The sequence below is a fragment of the Capricornis sumatraensis genome, chromosome 10 (assembly GCF_032405125.1).
Source record: "Capricornis sumatraensis isolate serow.1 chromosome 10, serow.2, whole genome shotgun sequence".
Classification (NCBI taxonomy): domain Eukaryota; kingdom Metazoa; phylum Chordata; class Mammalia; order Artiodactyla; family Bovidae; genus Capricornis; species Capricornis sumatraensis.
Window position 1 is genome coordinate 82917179 of NC_091078.1, and position 22949 is coordinate 82940127.

Below are 22949 nucleotides of genomic sequence, written 5' to 3' on the forward strand. Positions count from 1 at the left end.
CAGTACACTTAGCAGGATTACATTACATGGCAGTTACGGTATGATTCTCGGTCATTCTCAGGATATATTCTTCTCTGCCCTAGCTTTCCTGTGTCTTCTTTAATCCCAGAAGAAGATAGTCTTTCTTTGATGTGGTTTTGATGATGTACTACTGATCTGATAGTTGACTCACACTTTCCATTTTTGGCATCATTGTACCAATGTAGATTTTCAGTAATCCCAAAAAATGAATATAAAAAAATTTTTTCACACTGATTCTATCTTGTGTGCCCATAACGTGTTCAGCCTCTAGTTGAGAACTACCAAGCTAGATTCCAGGCTGGATTGAATACTTACTGTTTTAGGTTAGAGTTATATGGCACACCACTCCAGTACTGTTGCCTGGAAAATCCCATGGACAGAGGACCCTGGTAGGCTGCGGTCCATGGGGTCGCAAAGAGTTGGACACGACTGAGTGACTTCCCTTTCACTTTTCACTTTCATGCATTGGAGAAGGAAATGGCAACCCACTCCAGTGTTCTTGCCTGGAGAATCCCAGGGACGGGGGAGCCTGATGGGCTGCCTGCCATCTGTGGGGTTGCATAAAGTCAGACATGACTGACGCCACTTAGCAGCATGGTTATAAAATAAGCTCCTTGATTTTACGGAGGTTATAGTGGGAGAAATATTTGATAGATCCACCAACAGGTAAAAGCAGTTTCCGATAGTGACAAATGTTAAGAAAAAAATGAAAGGATAATAGAATGAAGAGTGAATGAGAAGGGAAAGTGGGCTATTTTTCATAGGGTTCTTGGTGGAGGTGCCTTTGAGTAATTACATGGATAATGAAAAATAGGTCAGCTCAGAAAGAGCTCAGGGAAGGATGCTTCAGGCAGTAAAACAGCCACTGCAGAGGTCCTAAGAGAGGGATGGCCTTGGCACACATGCAAGCACAGAGGACAATTAAAAGGTCATTGGGGCTGAAACATAGTAGAGAAGATGGGGGGCAGTGGGACAAAATGAAGCTGGAGAGACAGGAAGGGGCCAGATTATATTGGATCTCATAGGCCAACATTAGGGAGTATGTGCTTTAATTATAATGGAAAGCCAGTGGAGCTTTTTAAGCAGGGCAGTTGAGTGATACCACCATTGTTTTTAAAAACAAAACAGAAAATAGATTCTAGAGAGGTAAGAGTGGATACAGGGAAGAATAAGTAGGCTGTTGTACCCCAGGCAGGAGGTGATGCTGACCAGATGGGGAAAGGTGGAAATAGTGAGTAGAGCTCATGGATAAGTGACCAAGCCTCATCCCGTGCACCAAGAAATCCACAGACTGAGCTGCTGTTCATTGTATCAGCTCAGCCAGAAGCACGTGGGCGTTGCTGCACCCCCAGGGTTTGGGGGTGGGAGGCGCGTCTAGGAGACATACATCCTTCCACCGTCACCTTGTCAAATCTGAATATAACAGATTCTTAAATATTTTCAGTGTCTCACTCCTGTAGACCATGTGAATTCAATTCATCCAGGGCTTCTTTCCAATAAAACATGAAACCAGGAAGTGTTATTTTCTTTCTCTGTACTTCCCTCCATCCCCTTGCTGCTGCAGAATGAGGGGACTGGTCATGGCTCAGAACAAAACCACATAAACCTTTCCACGGATCGGGTTCGAAGAAGGGAAATCAGCATCTTGCCTTTTTTTTTTTTTTTTTTCTTTCTCTTTTTTGTCTGTCCCCCTTGTGGGAAACCCTGAGAAATGTGTTTTGTTTTTTGCTCTGGACTTGACTGAAGCCAGGTCTCTCCTGAAAATAACGTCTTTCCCTGTTGTGTCTAACTCAATCTCAATGGCAGGGCTTCACTTCCAGCCTCAGTGCTTGGTAAACACCCAATTTCTTGACACTCTTGTTTCCCAAGTCCACTGGGGTCATCTCGAGCCGTTGGCTTCATTCACGGAGGAACGTGGATTTCTGGGAAGTCTCTGCCTCCAGCCCTTCAGCACGGATATTAAAGGGCCCCTGTCAAGTTTTGAGGGGTGTGACCATTGCCAGAATCCCCACAAGCCAGGCCCCTGAGGGGTGCTCTCGCCAGCTGGCCCCCGTCCACACCAGAAACGGCTGGATTGCAGAGGTTCTCTGTACATGGAGCTGGCTGAGTTCCCCTGGATGAAAGGCAGGCTAATATAAACTGAAAATGTTATTAATAAGCAGCCACTTAAGAATTTCCTATGACTTGCCAGTGATTTGGGGGCCTCTCTGTGAACAGGGAGAAAAGCACAACTTGTTTTACATGGATTAGGGGAGCAGCGCAGTCCGTCTGCTGGGGCCTCGAACAGGCGGCTCGCTCAGGTGTTCAGTGAAGGGTTCTGGAATCTAGCTGGTCCAGGTTTGCGTTTCCAGTTTCGTAGTCTGGCGGCTGTGGGAGCATAAGTGAGTTTCAGAAACACTTTGAGCCTTGGTTTTCCCCATCTGTAAAATGAGGAAGGTATTACTGATTTCCATCTCTTACTGTGCTGTGAGGATTAAGTCAAGAACGCGTGGAAAGTGTTTTGCGCAGAGCCTGGCATACATCCCAAACATGTCCTTCTCAAAAGGAAAGTTAGAAACAGCCCATCCCAGAATCGGAACCAAACTGACTCAATTCGCCCTGCTTCAGGGTGAAAAGGAGAAGATTTGGCGTTCCAGACACGGCACACTTACTAGTAACGGCCGCAGTGCTTGGCTTCTCTGAGCACCACCTTCTCCTTCTGTGAAATGGCAATAATAGCCCTTGTTCCTCTGAGGAACCTTGGTAGATATTTTTGGCAGGTCACAGAGTTCCCCGAATTGAAAGTGCATGGGAAGCTCTGAAGTGTTTGATTAGTCCCAGGGTCATTATCCGAGCCTGTTTACCTTATTGTATCTTGGTAAGAAACTAAGGTCATCTTTGTGACCTTGAAGTGTTAAAAGCATGGTAAAATAAGTAAGCCTTAGGTAAAGATGGTAATCAAATTCCCTTCGTCAGTCCAGCACACCTTCAAGTATATATTAGGTGTTTAATAAAGACTCACAGAAGTGATTGGTTTGCCACCCATCTGTTTTCCATTGATCTGTTTCCATCCCAACTAAAATATATTAGTAGGGACTAGAACAACTTCTACCGAACAAGAACCATAGCTATTTTTATTGACTTGTTTTACTTCTTGTCCCTGTACATAGCACAGGGCCTAGCAAGCTGGCCCAGTCAGATTTCACTATAGCCAGCATAATGAAGGCATTATTTAATACCAGCTGTATTGTTTAAGACCAGCTATCGGTATTATTATTGGAGAAGGCAATGGCACCCCACTCCAGAACTCGTGCCTGGGAAATCCCATGGACAGAGGAATCTGGAAGGCTGCAGTCCATGGGGTCACTGAGGGTCGGACACGACTGAGTGACGTCACTTTCACTTTTCACTTTCCTGCATTGGAGAAGGAAATGGCAACCCACTCCAGTGTTCTTGCCTGGAGAATCCCAGGGACGGGGGAGCCTGGTGGGCTGCCGTCTATGGGGTCGCACAGAGTCGGACACGACTGAAGCAACTTAGCAGCAGCAGCAGCAGCATAGGTATTATTAATCCTAACAGCCACTCAGTGAAGTGGCAGAGATAGGGATTGAACCCAAGGCACTGTGCCTCCAAGATCTTAATTCACTGCACAGTCACAGTATGCTATTTTTGAGTACTTAGGGGATATTCAATGCTTCAGATTTGGTCTCAGTGGGGTTAGCCAACTTCTTCTACACAGGAGGTAGTGACTGAACAAGTCCTTTGGCAGGTGGCATGGAAAAGAAAAGCAAACAGCGAGATATTTTGTGGAGTCTTACAATTCTCATTTTGAAGTCAGGAGGTGAGGAGTGTTACAATTCAATGTGTAGTTATTTCCTCAGAAACTGTTCCCCTGAGGGACTCATCTGGAAAGGAGGAGCTCTTGGAACTGGATCTGCTCAGCATCCAATGAAGGAAAAACGTACATGCCATGAAATCACAGTTAACATATGGACCAAGTGAAATGGAGGAACTGGTCCAGGCATAACCATTCCATCTACTTTGGTTGCTTCTTAGGAAGGCTGTGGGTCTGAACGCAGCTCAGGAAATCAGAGCTTCTCTAGATACTCACAGCCTTTCCTAACGGATGCAGTGATGCAGGTAGCAGTGTTGCCATGGAGACACCATCAGTGGCCAAGCTCTTTCCCTTGAGGGTTCACTCTTACTACTCATCATGATGCTGAATTAGCTAGCTGTGTGTTTGGTAGGCAGATTTCTCACTGGCCTGTGAACATGTTTACAGTAAAGCAAAAACTCCTTCACTTGGGTTGCATGTGTACTCTTGCACCTGCTGACTTGTCACCATCTTAGACTCCTTTCAGTGTCTTAATAGCACCTTGATCTCTCTTAAATGCATGCCTTTATCCACCTGTCAGGAATACTCCTTCCTTCTCTTTTTGCCTAGCGACTTGCTAGTCAGCAAGGTGGTATCCAGTGCCCAGCATGTGCTAGGTGTTCTATTAATAACTGACCTAAAACAAAGTCACAAAACTGTTCAGTTTTTTATTTCTGTGTCTCAAAACTTATTTTGAAAAACTGCAGTGTTATATACAGTTAATAAGAATAGCATGATGAACTAACTTCCAGACAGCCTTCTAGAAAAGTCTGTTGCTAACATTTGGCCCTTTTATGCTGCTTGTTCCCCCCTCCCTCCGTCTCTTTTTTGCATGCACACCCACACAATGCATACACATATATTATTAGTTTTGCTCAACCCTTTGAAATTATTTTTTTTGTCTTTTATTTTTACTTTATTTTACTTTACAATACTGTATGGTTTTGCCATTCATGAAATTAAATGACAAGCATAATCCTTGACCTGTGTGTTTTTCAGCATCTGTCTCCTAGATAAGCACCTTCTCTTAAGTAACCTCATAAGTACTTGACTTTGAAATTTATGATCTTGCTCTCTGTGACTCTATTTTTGTGTCCCAGTCACACAGGGGCTTCTTACTATTTTGTTTTAATCCCTCACAATACCCACCAGAATGCATAGTATATAATAGATGTACAGTGATTAGTTGTTTAATAAATGAAGCCGCCGGCAGCAGACACTTGGGACAGTCCCCTCTTCCCCCTGGGCATTCACCACCTCAGAGTCCTCTGACCCGTGGTTCCTCCATCCAAAGGAACTATCACTCTCTAGCCTGCCTGTTTGGCATGTGGGGTGGGCCACAGGGGTGTAATTCTCACCCAGTGACTGTTGGGAATTGGGTGGGGGGTGAGTACCCCTGCCTCTTTGATTCTCTAGTAGGCCATCTGTGAAGAATGTTCTAGACCATTTTCCATAGCTTCTCCACTAAATGAGTCACAGTTGCCCAGAGCTGCAGCTGCCCATCACCCCTCCATGTGTTGGCATCGTTCTCTGCCCTCCATCCCTTCCGCAGTTCCTTCTCAGGAGCTTGGGGATCACCTCCCAACCTTCTTTATGTTCGGAGCCCTTTCCCAGATCTGATTCTGGGGAAACCTGATCTAACACGTGGTTCTTCCATTGCCGAGACATCAGACCCAGAAATCAAAGTCTGGTCAGAGATACTCATAATATGAAAAGTCATCCAGGAGGTTTAATTTAAAAGAAAAAAAAAATGTTTCCACTGCCTAAAAAATTCCAAGATAAATTAGTCCACAGTAGGGCACCATGTATGCTTCTTCATGGAAATATGAATTGACATATTAGAGGAAACAACTGCCACTAAAAATGATCCTGTACCAAGTTGGGCAGCGCCTGGCAGGGATAATCTCCTCTTGGTGCAGATGGCCAGAGCCGCTGGAGCCCAGACAGAGGGCAGGGAGTATGACGGGCCAGACAGCGGGCTTTGGCTCTGCGCTCGCACCAGCCTCGTACCCAGCTGGCCCTGTCACGGTCTCCACCCTTGAGCTTCTGTGTTGATTAGGAAGCCGTTTTTCCTTTCTCACAGAGATAGAAATCTTGCTTCCAGACATGGCAAGTGTCAAGGTTCATGCCTGGGTCCCTTAGTCAGACTGAGTGTTTCAAGAAAGAGGAAGAACACAGTATTGTGGCTGTGGGGACAGGGGGTGAAGGAGCCAGTGAGGCTGCAAATAACAGGATATGCTGACGTCTGGGTATCAAGACAGGAAGATAGGAAGTCCAAGGTGAAGGGAATTCAGGAGAAAGGAAGAGCTTTCCTTCAGCCCACTGAGATGGCCTCTCCCCCCAAATCACAGTGCTTCAGTACAGGCAGGGGCTCAGCCGCCTTGGTCACCATCTTCCATGCCTACAGTGGTGGAGGAGGGGAGGTCAACACATGGCCTCCTGAGACAGTCACTCCATACCCTTCCCCATGCCACAGCCTCTGCTTGCCTTTCCTCTGCCTGGAGAACTCTCCCTGGTCTTCCCCAGAGCTGGCTCCTCCTCCATCTTGCCATCACAACTCACGTGTCGTTTCAGTGGGGAGGCCTGTCCTGATCCATCCTTGGCCCCTCTCCCATCCCCTTGTTTGCTTCCATCATGACAGTCACCACAGTCTGTAAGTGGCAAGTTTATCTATGTGTTGACCTGACTGTTGTCTCTCTTCTTCACTTGACTTGAAGCCCCATGAGGTTAGAGATACTGTCTGAATCCCAGCATCTCTGTACAAGGCCTACAGTAGATGCTCCATCACTGTTTGCTTGGATGGTTGGACAGGTAATGAGAAGGATAGAAATATGCACACAGGAAAGAAGGAAGATTTGACCACTCTCCTAAAAAAAAGGCGATAGAAAGAGCTTTGGTCTTGGAGTTGGACAACTTAGGTTCTAATCTGTGTGACTTCAGTCAAGTTGCTTATGAGTTTGTAAGATCATATGTGTGAAACGGATACAAATGCCAACTATATAGGGCAGCTGAGAAGGAATAAAGGTGATGATAAACTATGGAACAAAATGACTGTTATAAAACCTTTTGTAAATGTAAGAAATTGCATAAACATTAGAAATATACCTGCCATCTCCCAGTTCCCAAGCACATACTGGAGTCAAGGCCCTGGAGGTCAGACTTGGCCTGTGGAGTCCTCCATCCTTTCGGGACACGTTTCCCCCTCTTGGAACATCCTCATCTCATTTCATTTCAAGCCAGCCTTCACAAGCCTATTTCCCACCTGCCTGCCTTCCTGTCTTTCTGACCCTCCACTGTGTTTTTGTGCAGCACTCGGAAGGAGGGAGCTAAAGCCTTGTCATGTGGGTCATGTGATCGTGTGGCCCAGGCGATTTTGGAGGGGAACAGCTAGTGTTCTTGGTGATAGCTCAGTTTTGACAGTTCTGGTGTACTCATCATGGCAGTATCTCAGTGATACCCATTTTTCTAAACAATTCTTTTTTGTTGTTTTTTTGTTGCTGTTCTTGTTTTTTATGTAGTTGTTTTCTTTGGCTGTGCTGGGTCTTTGTTCCTGCATTTGGACTTCTCTCTAGTTGTAGTGAACAGGGGCTATTCTCCATCTGCAGTTCGTGGACTTCTGATTGTGGTGGCTTCTAGCACGCTGGCTTCAGCAGTTGGCGGTGCCCGGGCTTCGCTGACCTGCAGCATGTGGAATCTCCCCGGACCAGACACCGAACCTGTGTCTCCTGCATTGGCAGGTGTATTCTTAACCACTGCACCACTAGGAAAGTCCTCTCAGTGCTAAGTGAAAGCAAGCAGACCCCACTTCCAGTTCTTACCAGCTCGCTTACACAGCACGGTAATGGCTTTTCTGCTAAGAGTGCCCACTTCTTTTCATTCCTCACATTCAGGCAGCCTGCAGCCTAATAAAATCTCTCTTCACTCAAAACACGTATTTACCTGTTTTCTTGGTCAAACAGATAAGGTGGGAAAGGTGTTCCCAAAGGTATGACACTCAGAATTAAGTTTTGGCTCATCTTAGGCCAGTGTCTTGCATGCATGTGAAAAGCTGGATGTTTTTATTGGGAACTTGAGGGAATGGAGCAGCAGAGTGGACTGAGGAAGCCAGGCTCCTACCCAGCCCCTCAGAAGCCTGGTCTGCCCAAGACACCCTTTAGGTGGTTTGCAGTGACGTCACTTACCACACCATTGAGAGTCTGTGACCGATATACAAAGACACAATTCAGAGCCAGGGCTTAGTGGTTTTAGATTATCCATGACCCATCTCTCCCTACTTGCACAGCAAATTGAAAGTTGATAGCTGTTGAAATCCGGTTTTCAGATTTTTTTTTTTCTATCTATCTGAGGGACCCAGCTTAACTCTGTGATACCCTTAAGTATATACGCAGTTCCCACGTTGCCTTGTGTTCTCTACACTATGGACATAAAGTCTCTGATCCTGCTACAGGGCACCAGATCAGAGCAAACCCACTTATCTGGATTGAAGAATGCACATCTTTTTGCCGAGAGTGTTGTGTGTCCATGTGTGGGTGGCTCTGGCTCATGTCTTTTTATTTCAGGCCAGAGTCTTGTCTCTCGGTACTCCCTGATAGCGCGCACACATAAATGAAATCTGGTCTCCAGTTCCTTCACATGAGAGGAAAAGAGGGCCTGCATCTGTTTCTGTTCAGCAGTGATTATCTCTGGGATTGTGAGTGTTTGAATTTTTTTTTTCTTCTTCTTGCTTATCTGTAATTCCTGATTCTTTTCTACATACATTATATGTTGCTTTTCTTTTTATGATAAGGGGGCAGTAACATTAAATTACGATAAGGAGAAAAAGGCTTACTCTTTTCCTCTGGTTAAGAGTAAAAGGAGTGATTCTTGTGCCTTTAGTGAGCTGAAGTCATGGAAGAATTTAAATACCAAGGACACATCTGTTAATTAGCAAAAAGCTTTGGAGGCCTTTGGGGTATTTTAGCCCTCTGTATTTTTTTTATTATTATTAAGTTTTATTGGAGTCTAGTTGCTTTCCATGGCCCTCTGTCTTTAACAAATGTATCTTTCCCACACCTGATCTCAGCTGCCTGAGGCATTGCTGTATTGAGCCCAGAACTGTGCATTCCTTATCCCCCACTTGATTTGTGTTGGGACTGAGCCCCCTTTAAGCAGTCTGCCCTATGACCCTGTGCATAAAAGTGACCTGAACCTGTCTGACCATGAATTTGGCACAGGGAAGCCCATACCCCAGGAAGGAAGAAGGCAGGATAGATAGCAGGCTGGCAGTGAGAGGCACTGTTTGATGACTGATATGGTCCTGCCTCTCACCAGCATGTTTTCACACACATGCCCCAGTGGTGCCCACCTGAGTGACAGGTGGGCTTAGTGATACAAGAGTTTAATACAGCATGGTCAGGACAGTTGGCATAGATGCCTTGAGACCACTGGGAATGTTGGTAGAACACTCAAGTTTCCAGACCATCCTCTGACTCAGGTGCCCCCTTCTAACTGGGAGGATTGCTCCAGAAGCATGTCCTCCAAGTGCATGTCAGATTGGAATGACATGGAATGCTGGTGAAAATGCACTTCAGGGCCCTGTGTCAGGCTTGTCAAATCAGTCATGGGGGTACATCTCTACACCCTAGGCATCTCCATGTAATGTCTTAGAAACAGGACATACAATTTCCCATGACCAGAATCATCATCATCATCTGCAGAGTTTGATGATAAAGAATTATCTGTCTCTTTAAAGTCATCCAACAGCCTCTGTGGTTTTTGTTTTGTTTTGTTTTGTCTTTCTGCCATCTCTCAAATTATTGGGCACTTACTTCATATTCTGATAATACTAGAAATGACCTTGAGCTGTTCTAGAAAGTATGCTGGTTTCCAGATTTGTGTCTTTGGAACCCTTGAGACGTTCAGTTCAGTTCAGTTCAGTCGCATCCGACTCTTTGCGACCCCATGAATCGCAGCACGCCAGGCCTCCCTGTCCATCATCATCTCCCGGAGTTCACTCAGACTCACGTCCGTCAAGTCCGTGATGCCATCCAGCCATCTCATCGTGGGTCATCCCCTTCTCCTCCTGCCCCCAGTCTCTCCCAGCATCAGAGTCTTTTCCAATGAGTCAGTTCTTCGCGTGAGGTGTCCAAAGTACTGGAGCTTCAGCTTTAGCATCATTCCTTCCAAAGAAATCCCAGGGTTGATCTCCTTCAGAATGGACTGGTTGGATCCCCTTGCAGTCCGAGGGACCCACAAGAGTCTTATCCAACACCACAGTTCAAATGCATCAATTCTTCGGCGCTCAGCCTTCTTCACAGTCCAACTCTCACATCCATACATGACCACAGGAAAAACCATAGCCTTGACTAGACGGACCTTAGTCGGCAAAGTAATGTCTCTGCTTTTGAATATGCTATCTAGGTTGGTCATAACTTTTCTTCCACAGAGTAAGTGTCTTTTAATTTCATGGCTGCAGTCACCATCTGCAGTGATTTGGGAGCCCCAAAAATACAGTCTGACGCTGTTTGTACTGTTTCCCCATCTATTTGCCATGAAGTGATGGGACCAGATGCCATGATCTTCGTTTTCTGAATGTTGAGCTTTAAGCCAACTTTTTCACTCTCCTCTTTCACTTTCATCAAGAGGCTCCTTAGCTCCTCTTCACTTTCTACCATAAGGGTGGTGTCATCTGCATATCTGAAGTTATTGAAATTTCTGCCAGCAATCTTGTTAGGACCATGAAAATGGTTCTGGAGTTTAGAAGAAGGTGGAGCTTAAGAGAAGTTGAGCACAGGACCTCCTGCTGTCTTATCAACTTGGGCAGCTCTGTTTCATATAATGAGTTTCCACATGGGAGTTCTCTTGCAAAAAAATATTTTCCTCTCCTTATAAAAAAAAAAAAAAAAAGGAAGGATGAAAAAGAGAAGGGAAAGGGGAAGGGGGGACAGGGGAAAGACTTAATGATATTTCTAATCCTGCCCAAACTTAGAATCCTGCAGTCTATGACTTGAACTTGTCACCATCGTGTGACAATGAAGACTCCTTTTTTGCCTTCATCCTATCACTTCTCACACAAAAGGAGACGTTGTGGTTCAGGCTTCAGCGTTGTAAATAACCTGTCAACATCTCAAAGATGAGACACCGCCCCCCAACAGACAAACACCCCCGATCCATTTATAAGGAATTCTTTTGCATCATGGTCGGTGGGTTCATTGATATAAATCGCTAGGCATTTTGCAAATGATTTGGTCACTGATGCAGATGACCAGAGTACTTTGAGACAGTTGAAAGGAGAGCCTTCATCTGCTGGTCTTGGGTATGTCATGGAAGAGCCGATTGTGGCTTCTGAATACGAAAGTGGATGAATTCATAGCTGCAGCTTTAGTTGGGGGTGGGGGGTGGCAAGGGTTGTTGCTGGGTAGACGGAGGGAGAACGGAGGACGCAGGAGCTCTGCTCTCTGAATCATGCCTTATTCCTTGGAAACCTGTCATTCACAAACCCAATTATGTTCAGGTAGAATGTCAACTCTGACAGAATGAAACCAATGCACGCTTTGTGTGATTGTTTTTTTTTTTTTTTTAATGAAATCCTGCTTTACTAGCAGGTTCTATCTTCATAAATGTCTATTTAAAAAAGAAAAAACCAAAACCAAATCATATATTTCCCCACGCACTCCTGAAAAGCTTTAATCAGTGTGTTGAAAGCGAGAGCTCTTAGGTGTTGCTTGCATTTTGCCAAGAGGGAGAGAGAGACGTGAGAATCAAGAGAAATCCTCTTGGCTTTACCTCTGACCCTCTGCACCTTTCTCAGCATCTAGGCCTTGCCGTTGCTCATTTGTAAACAGGAGTTATTAAATTAGTCTCTCCAAAGGCTGTCATGGAAGCACTCAAAGGTTAAAAATTCTTTGCAAATAAAAGTGCCTTGCCACAGCAGTGCCTGTTAATTATAAATGAGGAATGGAAGGCAGACAGCTAACGGGGAAAATACATAAGGTCCTGATGGTTTTGATTTACCTTTTTTTGTTGTTGTTTCTTTTCCTCCTCTTTTTTTTTTCCTGTTTGGTTTTGATTTTTCTGAATGTGTTTGTTGTCGAGCGAAAGGCTGCTCTCTGGTGGGAATGAGGTATGCCTTTCATAGGGTATTAATAGGATTTGGGGGTCAGATGGATCCTACTTTGCATCTCTGTTCTGCTTTGTTTTCTTCTCTGGAAGGTGGAGGTGATAGTTCCTTTCTTGGAGGACTGGTGTGCAAATCTGAGCTCACGGGTGTCGAGTGGAAGTACATCGTATGCTGTGCATTTGCTCCTGTGTGCCCCTACCCAAGCCCTGCTTGCCCTCATTTTGCCTCACCATTCTATCTTTGCATTGCACTGAGCAGCTTTCATATACTACTTGATTGAACGATATAATTTTTTTGTTGTTGTTTATCGTATGTTTCTCCCCCTCTAAGTATATAGATTCTGTGCGGGGAGGGATCTTTGTTTCTTTTGCTTGAATATCACTAGTGTCTAGAGCAGTGCCTGGCAGATGGTAGGTACTTGGTGGTTACTTGTGAAATGACTAAAGAGGACCCTTAGCCCTCTCCCTCTTTCTCCTCTGTTCAGGCTTCTATTCAATGAGACTCACTATGGATCTGGTTCTTTAATTCTCTTTCGCTTTTGTCTTTGTTCCTTCTTCTGGAGCTTCTGTTCATTAGACTATGTCTGTCCAGCACTAAAAAGTATGCTCTTCCCGGCCTTGCTGAATAAATGAGTTTCATTGATGAATATTCTAGAGACTAAATTTAGAAAAAAATCTCTATACATTTTGTTCTAAAACTGTGACTTGCTAGTAAACCATTAGTCACTGAAGAGCTTCCTAGACTTGCTTAAACATAGGGAGACTGTTTTCTCCTTAAGTCATACACTGACATAAAAAGTTCTAGAGGGGGAAAAAAAACCCTTGACTGCTTCCCAAGACCCCTGACTCCTTTACAGTAGGTGATTAATTAACGAGTTACTGTTAAAATGAGCTCAAACTATTTTTAAAAGCAACAGCCAAGATTTGGATAAAACTTCTCTGAGTTTGGAGATGCAAACCAGATCCCAAGGTACATTCTCTTCGTGGATATGTTCAGTCAGATGAAAAGCAGGAAGCAGAAGAATCTGACAAGCCTCACTTGGCTGGACAAAACTGATTTCGTTTCTTCATGTACATTTTGGTATCAAAATTCAGGCCATTGAAAGAATAAGGACCAAAAAAATCCCTGACTGATCATCTCAATAGATGCAAAAAAAAGTATTTGACAAAATGTAACACGCTTTGTTGATTAAAAATTCTCAGTGACTAGCATAGATGAAAACTTCTTCAGCTTAATGAAGAAAAGTTACCAAAAAACCCCACAATTATTTAATACTTGATGGTGAAGGGTTGGTTGCTTTCTCTTAAGATCAGGAACAAGACAAAGAGCCCACTTAGACATTTGCAACTTAGGATCACTGGAGGACCTAGGCAAGCAATAAGACAGGGTAAAGAAAAAAATAGGCATTACCTTGAAAAGGAAGGAATACAACGATCTCTATTCACAGATGACATGATCTTGTATATAGAAAGTCCTAAGGAATACACACGTTCGAAAAAATGGAAATAAATAGAAAGACATTCTTTGTTCATGGATTGGGAGACTTAATATTGTTAAGATAGCAGTACTCTCCAAATTAAAGATTCATCACAGTGCCTGTCAAAATCCAAGCTTAAATTTTTGCAAAAATTGGCAAGATAACCCTAAAATTTATAATTTATAGTGCAGATGTCAGGGACCCACAACAGGTAAAATATATATATATTTATATATATTTAAAAGAAGAAAATTGGAGGACTCACACTATACAATTTCAAAATGTACTACAAAAGAGCAGTAATCAAGACAATATTGTACAAGCATAAGAAGAGACATAGACCAAAATATGAAATGAAGTTGAGTTGAGAGTCCAGAATAAATCCTTATATATGGTCAACTGATTTTTGACAAGGGTCAATGCAAGTGAATTGAATGGCACTGGGACACTTAGATAGCCGCACAAGGATGAAGTTGGAGTCCTATTTCATACCATATATGAAAAGCACCTCAAAATGGGTCATAGACCTATAAATATGAACTAAAACCGTATAATTCTTGGATGAAAATACAAGAGTAAATCTTATGACCTTAGGTTCCTTAAATATGATACCAAAAGCAGAAAGAACAACAGGGCAAAAAAATGGACTTCCTTAAAATCAAAAACTTAGGTGTTTCAAAGGACTTCATCATAAAGGGAAGACAGTCCACAGATGAGAGAAAATTTTTACAAAGCATATATCTGATAAGGACTTGTATCCAAAAAGTATATGAAGAATTCTTTCATTTCAACAATAAAAAGGCAATTTTAAATGAACTAAAGATGTGAATAGACATTTCTCCAAATAAGATATACAATCACATAAAAGGATGTGTAATATCATTAGTCATTAAGGAAGTACAAATCAAAGCCTTGGTAAGATACCACTTCACACCCACTAGACAACAATCACAGAGAAAGACAATGACAAGTGTGACAAAAACGTGGAGAAAATGGAACACTCATTCATTAACGGTGGGAATGTAAAAAGATGTAGATATTTTGAAAAATAATTCAGCAGTTCCTCAAAATGTTAAACATAAAGTTACTGTATGACTCAGCAATTCCATTCCTAGGTAAATACCCGAGAGAATTGAAAACATACAGAGAATTGCACATAAATAGAATAGCGTTATTCAAGAGCAGTGAAAACAGTCCAACTGTCTACTGACTGATGAATGGATAAACAAAGTGTAGTATATCCATATAATGGAGTATTATAATGCAAGACATGAAAGATTGACATGAGCTTTTGCAAGAGTTTATCTTGAAAACATCCTGCTTTGTGTAAGAAGCCTGTATATAGTAAAATTCCATTTATGTATACGGTAAGACTACTTGTAGTAAGATGCCATTTATGTGAAATTTCCAGAAATTTCCAGAACAAGTAAAACCTTAAAGACAGGGAATAGATTAGTGGTTGTCAGGGCCCAGGGGGAGGGGAGGGTGAGAAGTTACTGCTAATAATGCACTTGGAGTTTCTTTTGAGGGTGAAGAAAATGTTTTAAAACTAGATAATGGTGGTGCTTTTACATCTCTGTAAATATACTAAAAACCAGTGAATGGTACACTCCAAAATGCCGAATTTTATGGTATGTGAATTATATTCTTCACAAAGCTTTTGTCAAAAAATTCAGGCGCATGGCAATTAGAATTCTGGGCTGTCTCATCACTTTAATAAGGTGCTCCTGAAACTAATCCTGAAGGTCAGAGTGCAGGTAGAACAGCTTATTTTCTTAAAATCTTTTTCCTCCTTTACTTTTTTCCTCTCTTTTTACTTTTTATTTCACTGGTGGAAGCTAAAAGTGCTTTTGTGTTGCTGACATCAACGTTTTTATTGCTTCATCATTTTTGTAGCCATGGAAAAGGGAACAGATGGTAATCTTAAAAGAGAAATGTTCAATTTGAGGGAGAGAATTGTGTCTTTGGCTGCTATCTTTTGAAATTATTCACATGCATGATGCTCTTGTGCATTAAAAAAACAGCTACCAATGTGGGGTAATTTGGGGTTTCTGATTAGAATTTCAAACCCACAAGGATCTTCAGTGGAGATGAAAATGCCTTTCCCAGCAGATCTTAGGGTCAGATTTGTTTTGTTGGAAAAAAAAAACTATTTTTACTCTTCTTAAGGAAAATCTCACCTGCAGTTTTTTTAAAAAACCACTTTCTTTTCCTAAGGTCTGGAAACCTTTTATAAAAATGGAATGTTGTCAGTATTTGTTAAATCTCCTGGTAATATTTCTGGTCTGACTATGTATGGTATCTATTTAATTACTATTCCAGTCAAGGAAATTGTGGTCATGGTGCATATCCAGTGTTCTACCTAGTAAAATAAAAGGTATTTTGACTTGGCTCTTGGGGTACTGATTTAGAAGAAGAGGTCGGCATCCATGTTTAAATGTCCTTAGCATGCTCACCTGGTGGCCCCTGACTTGAGTTCAGGAGCTTTGCAGGTACTCAGGGCCACGCCTTCTACAAAAACAGGCGGGGTGTGGAACACTCCTTTAGACGCTTTTGCCAAAAGCCAGTTGCCAAGAAATGTGTTTATGGTTTGGGATCCAAGGGCTGGTGAGTGGCAGGCTAAGTGAAAAAATGGTTTCTTTTGCCTTCTTTCTCACCTCCTGCCTTTGCTGCTTGCAGGAAGATCTGCCTGCACTGCAAGTGCCCTCAGGAGGAGCACATGGTGACGGTGATGCCCCTGGCGATGGAGAAGACCGTCAGCAAACTCATGTTTGACTTCCAGAGGAACTCGACCTCGGATGATGACTCAGGCTGTGCCCTGGAGGAGTACGCCTGGGTTCCGCCAGGACTGAAGCCTGAACAGGTACCATTCTTTCTCTTCTTTTTTTTTTTTTAATATTTACGTATTTGGCTGCACTGGGTATCAGCTGTGGCAGGGGAACTCTTAGTTGCAGCTCATGGAATCTAGTTCTCTGAGCAAGGATTGAACCCTGGCTGCTGCACTGAGAGTGCAGAGTCTTAGCCTCAGGCCTACAGAGGAAGTCCCGGAGATACCGCTCCTGACGGAAGGGCAGTCATGGGCTTGGCTTTTCCCATGGTCTCGGCCTTTGTTCCTCATTCCGGTTCAGAAGGAAGAGCTGACTTTGCTAAGTCTGAGAAGATGTTGCTATACGGGAAGAAGACGTCTGGGTCCCCACTGGGAAACCAGGAAGAGAAATGAAACAGAGCTAATTCATTCTACATTTCCATTGAAGCTGTTACCAAAAGATTTTCTAGAAACGTCTAGAAACATTAGGTAATGAAACTGCATTTTTGGAGAGGGAAGGGGTGTCCTACATTGGCCATCAATCTTAATGTTAAGATTCTTTGTAAAGGAGAGTAAGGAAATGAGGATTTACCTAGTGATCTGATGCTGCGCTGAAAAGTTTGACCCAGCTTGACAGAGAAAGATACTGGCACTTCCTGAAACATTTTGGCACTGCTTGCAGGCTGTAAATACTGCTGGCTTGGTTCGATGAACTTGATTTCTTTCTCTGTCACTGCATTTCTCTCAGTCATATACAACTTCCACTTTGCATTTCTTGGTCTTTGGAATTTTCTCCTGTCCCAGCCTCCTGTTGGTTTAGAAGCCCCTCCCATAAGCTGGATACTTTCATGATCTTCCTTGTGCATCTTTGAGAGACAGGTTTATCACAGCCTTAAGTGTTTGACCACTATTCCCTTCCTCTCACATAGAAAGATTCTTTCCCTGGAGATCTTCTCTATGTCTGGCAATGTTGTAAAGCTTAAAAAACCCTGAAAGGTTAACTTTAGATGTGATGCTCTTAGAAAAAGTTCTTTATAATGAGGGAAGACCCAAAAATTCACCAAGAACTTGAGGATGGGACCCTGATAACATCTCCTTGGTTAGCCATTTCTCATATTTCTTCTTCCAATAATGAGGTTGTCATTTGACAGATGGAATCGCAAACACAGAGCCAGGATTTGTTTAAACAGCAAAGGATTGTTTAAAATTTTAATTAGTCACTAATACTTAGAAGCTGCTCATACTTAAAAAATTTTAATTTTAAAGTTGATATTCAGATCTTGAAATTTTGAGAATCTGGAATCTTACTTTCAGTAGAATCTGAAATCTTACTTTCTCAGGAATTGGTGTGCAGGCCATTGATTTGAGTGCGAGACATTCTTTCCAGAGTTTCAAAAGGGTGAATCTCCAGGTCAGCCTGGTCACGACTAAGCCCATTTCATCCTTTTGTGTTCATCTTCCTATACCCTACAGGCATTTGAGTTTTGTGAACTCTATTCTAATTCTTACTAGGATGAAAATGTCTTAGAATGGAAACTTTCACAGAAAATAATCTCTGTGAGAATTGAAAGGAATTCTGTGTTGGGTTATCAGCAGAAATAAATAAGAAGGTTTTCTCCCAGGGGCTTCCCAGGTGGCACTTGTGTTAAAGAACCCACATGCCAGTGCAGGGAGACATGAGACCTGGGATCAGTCCCTGGGTTGAGAAGATCCCCTGGAGGTGGAAATGCCAACAACCCACTCAAGTATTCTTGCCTGGGAAGTCCTATGGACGGAGGCGCCTGAAGGGGCCTGGAGGGCTGCAGTCCATAGGGTCACAAGGAGTTGGATGCAATTGGAGAGACTTAGCATGCATGCACATTTTCTCCCAGTTTGTATATTAAGGTTAAATCTTTATTTTTTTCTGTTTCAGTAAAGACTGTATTATTAATAAGTTGAAGAAGAATGAGAGTATTTGCTTGAGTTTGTCTGGAAGCTCAGATGAGGTGGTGGGTGACTGAATATCTGTGTTTGACATCACCCTTCTACTGCCAGTACTTGAGCAGTGAGTTTTTACACCTTGATACATCTGTGAGCCTGTTTCGTTTTTCTTGTTAACCTCATTTCCAGCAGCTTCCAAGAGACCCATCCTTCTTTTGTTCATGTTGCTTCCTGCTGAACTGGGCTCTGAAATTCCAAAGTTAAGCTATTTTCAGTTCCCTGCTTAGGTAGATTCTTTTCTAAGGCCATTAAATATCATTCTGTGATGTCCAGATTCAGAGAACATTTTCTACTGACCTAAGAGAACAAACTGTTGCAAAAGTTAAAGGGCTTGGTGACATCCATCAATTCCAAAAATGATTGCTTACGTATTTTTGAAGGCCACTTGCTTCATCCAAAGTGAATATCTTTGGGGAACATAAAGCATCTTTCTTTGATTTGTTTTGAAAGAAAATGATTAATGCTATTAAATCAGTGGTTTGAATTATGTCAGATGACAGAGTATTCCCATCTCTTGTAATTGTATTTTTCTTCAAATGGTTTTCTCTATTCACAACACTTACTCAGACCTATATGACACAGATGATTAGAAAGGAAATTGTTCTCCAGAGAGAGACTGTCTTTTCAAGCTATTTGAAGGGCTCTATATTTGCCTAATAAAATATGAATCTGTATTAAAGGTGTTTCAAGGGATCATGTTGCATGAAAAAAAACAGTCTTCACATTTTTAAATTATAAGATCTTTGAAAGTCTATTACTTATGGAACTGATTATAGGTTTAAAGATTGACTGGTAGGTTTTAGAAAAACTTAAGACCCAGATACCTCTTACTAATAAAAATTCTGGTATTTAATATGATGTTAGTTGTCTCTGACTTGAGAAAAAACATTTTTCTATCAGGAGAAATTACAGTGGATATTAAAATGCTTTGTGCTGGAGGCAAAATACTCAAGACCAGTTAGGGTTCCGAGTAATGTGCTTTCATTTTTGTTAAAAATCTTTCATTTCATTCCCTGGTTGTGAGGTTGGTAATATACCTTCGGGTGACACTCTTTATTATTCTGTTTCTTCTGAGAAATGCCTTCAGTTAAATAAAATGGAAACGAAAGCTACCCCCCTTTGAAAAGGAGGTATTCTTGAATATGGGCAGTTAATTTTATTAAAATCTACCAATTGCAAAAACCCAGCCTTCTTAAAATTGTATAAAAAACCATAAAGATAACAGTCGATGCCAGAAAAGAAAGGCTTCTAAGGTGTGTTTTTTAATGACCAGACTGAAAACTGATCAGAGAGGTTGCCAAGATCCTTTGTCTCTGCTCGCTCCAGGTGAGGCATTTAATATTATGCAGAGAGCCCTGCGGAGGCAGGACGGAAAACTGGAGTCTTCCCTGATGGCCCATCTGAGGTCATCTGTAAGGCTCCAATTTCTCTTCAGACTCCAGCAGGTCATTGTATACGCTCTGTCTCCTAGAACTGCTCTGGGGAGATATTTATAGTAGATAAAACTTTAGGAAGAATTTGGAAATTATTTAACAGCTGTAAGGAAGGAAAACGGTGAGCAGGATTTCTAAACCTCAGCGCTGTTGACATTTTAGGCTGAAGATTTCTTGCTGTCGGGGCAGTCCTGGGCATTATAGGATGGTTAACAGCATCCCTGGCCCCCACCACCTAGTTGATGCCAGTAGCACTCACCACGCCCTCCACTGGGATGACCAGACCCGTATCAGAATACCATTCATTGCCCCTGGGGGATGAGCTGGGCACCCTGCTTGAGAACCACTGGGTAAAAGTACTGTTAAAACCTGGAGGACATGTCAGCACAAGTGTGGCCCAATCCAGACAAGAAAAGGATGACTCAGTTGAGTAAACATTTATTTGAGTACCTCCCAGGTCTTACCTCTGGTATTACAGCTGCTGCCTTGAAACGAGGCTGAGTATTTGGCAGAGTGAGAAAGGTGATCCCACGCTGCTTGAGCAGAGGCCAATACTCATCGTCCCGATAAGTCAAAACAAGAATTGAAATGGTGTGTGGAGCAGGTTGTTGGGTGGATCACCGTTTGTTCTCCAAAACAAGAGATAATATTCTCTTTCTGTAATGAGAAGAATTTGCTTATTGAAAAAAGGGAAAGAAAAGAAGAAAGAAAGCAGATAAAAATCACTCATAATTCTGCCAACCAGAGAAAACTGTTTTCCAAAGTTTTTGGAATGTTTGTGGGCTTCCCTGGTGACTCAAACAGTGAAGCATCTGCCTGCAATGGTGGAGGCACAGGAGATGAGGGTTCGATCCCTGGGTTGGAAAGATCCCCAGAGGAGGCCATGGCAACCCACTCCAGTATTTTGGCCTGGAGAATCCCATGGACAGAGGAGCCCAGCAGGCTACAGTCCATGGGGTCATAAAGAGTCAAAAATGATGAGCAATTGACACTTTCACTTTCACTTGGAATGCATGTAACAAGAATCTATGTGTATAGGCTTACATTTCTGTTTTGTTTTGGACAAAAATATGATGCTATCCATTTATCTTGACATTTTTTTCACTTCATGTATTGTGAACATTTTTTTCTATTTTTTTTCTGTATTTGAAAGTCGCTCAGTCATGTCCGATTCTTTGTGACCCCATGAACTATACAGTCCATGGAGTTCTTCAGGCCATAATACTGGAGTGGGTAGCCATTTTCTTCTCCAGGCGATCTTTCCAACCCAGGGATCAAACCCAGGTCTTTTGCATTGCAGGTGGATTCTTTACAACCTGAGCCACCAGGGAAGCCCAAATTTCTATATTTAGACCCCAGGTTGGAATAGGTGCATGCTGCTGCTACTGCTAAGTCACTTCAGTCGTGTCCGACTCTGTGTGACCCCATAGACGGCCGCCCACCAGGCTCCCCTGTCCCTGGGATTCTTCAGGCAAGAACACTGGAGTGGGCTGCCATTTCCTTCACCAGTGCATGAAAGTGAAAAGTGAAAGTGAAGTCGCTCAGTCGTGTCCGACTCTTCGCGACCCCATGGACTGCAGCCCACCAGGCTCCTCTGTCCCTGGGATTCTCCAGGCGAGAGGACTGGAGTGGGGTGCCATTGCCTTCTCCAATGCATGAAAGTGAAGAGTGAAAGTGAAGTCGCCCAGTCGTGTCTGACTCTTCGCGACCCCATGGACTGCAGCCCACCAGGCTCCTCTGTCCCTGGGATTCTCCAGGCGAGAGCACTGGAGTGGGGCGCCACTGGAATAGGTGCATAGTTCTCTGTTAGTAGTTACCAACCTGTAGTGGCACCACTCGCCACTAGGGGGCATTTGGAAGTGTCGGTTTAAATAAGGGCCGTTATTGTCAAAATGGTTAGGGGGTTCCACTAGAATTTTGATGGGTAGGGGCTTGGGGTGCTAAACATTCTGAGAAGTACCAGGCGATCCTGTGCAAAGAAGAATTGATCCCTCCCAAATGCCGGGAGCACAACCATCAAACAGCCCTGAACTGAAAAGTTATTTTTGAACATAGGCATCTTTAGTAGCTTTTCTCTATATTAAATAAAGCAGTAGCAGCCAGCATTCCTGTACACTTACCTGCTTCTCTCCTTCAGCACAATCCCTAGAGGTGGAGAGGTCGTGGGTAAACCCCTTTAAGGCTTTTGATTCATTGTCCCAGTTAGACTTTTGATTCATTGTGCTAAACTGACGTCCAGAAATGTTGTGAGTAGTGCATCCTCTGGGTGGATAGCTTTCATTGGGTCTGTGAAGATGTGGTTTTTCTCCTGGTGCTTCTGCTTGTGATCCTTGAAAATGTGAACAGGCCATTAGATTGCTTCTCCTGAGTGAATGAATGTCCTTTTATCGATGTTTTGGATACTCCATGGAGAGTTCTCAGATAGGAATGTCTTCACATCTTTGGTCTCCCAATGTTAGTGATTTTACCTTGACCATAACCCTATTTTTGCACATAAACAGTGGTAACTAGGTTATTTCTCCAGAACTCTCAACTTTCACTTCAGACTGTTGCAGTAAGGATGAAGAGTGGATACTAGAAGTAATTGCCCAATTTGGGGCTTTCAAAGCATTTTTCCATATGTGGCAAAATAGACCATCCAATATTACCTAAAAGATGGGAGTGAATTAGTTGGTTTAAAATACTTCTATGGGGAATATGTAAAATTCTTTATTTGGCTTTTAATGTAATGATTGTTACTCATCCATCAGATGTCAGATTAAATGTATTTCCTAAAGGAGTTTCTCTAGCCACCCCCACTCTTCCAATATAAGATTAGGTCCCCAATTCCCTTCTTTCCAAAAGTCCCTACCATTTCCTTTTCAATATTTTTCTTGCTTAGTCACTAAGTCATGTCTGACTCTTTCATGACCCCATGGATAGAGCACGTCTCAAACTCGTAACTAGGTAACAGTATAATTATTTCTTTAATATTTGGCTTTCTGACTTTGCTTTAAGATTCAGGAGGTCAAGGGTCTTATCTGCTTTGTTCTTTAGGAATTTCCTAGTGCCTGGCACTGTGCCAGGCACCCTACCAATATTTGTTAAGAGACAGGCAGGTGACCAGGAGCCTTTGCAGAACCAGTGATGTTCAGGGTTGCATCACACTGAAAAGATAAAGGTCTTTTCAGTGTTTTTCTACATAAAAACAGGATTATTTTGTATCCATAATTCCTGCTCCCTGTGTTTTTCTTAAAAACATACTCAAGCAGATTCCCCAAATAATCCCAGCGGCTTCAGAG

At 42.8% G+C, this 22949-nt stretch overlaps 1 protein-coding gene across 2 annotated transcripts in view; it reads left to right on the forward strand.

The window, feature by feature from the left end:
* Positions 1-22949, forward strand: part of PRICKLE2 (prickle planar cell polarity protein 2) — a 172024-nt gene that overhangs the window by 59334 nt on the left and 89741 nt on the right. For both annotated transcript variants that reach the window (XM_068982428.1, XM_068982430.1), the window contains exon 2: positions 16129-16312. In XM_068982428.1, the coding sequence (XP_068838529.1) occupies positions 16169-16312 (144 nt within the window). In that variant the 5' untranslated portion in view covers positions 16129-16168. The remainder of the gene's footprint in view (positions 1-16128; positions 16313-22949) is intronic.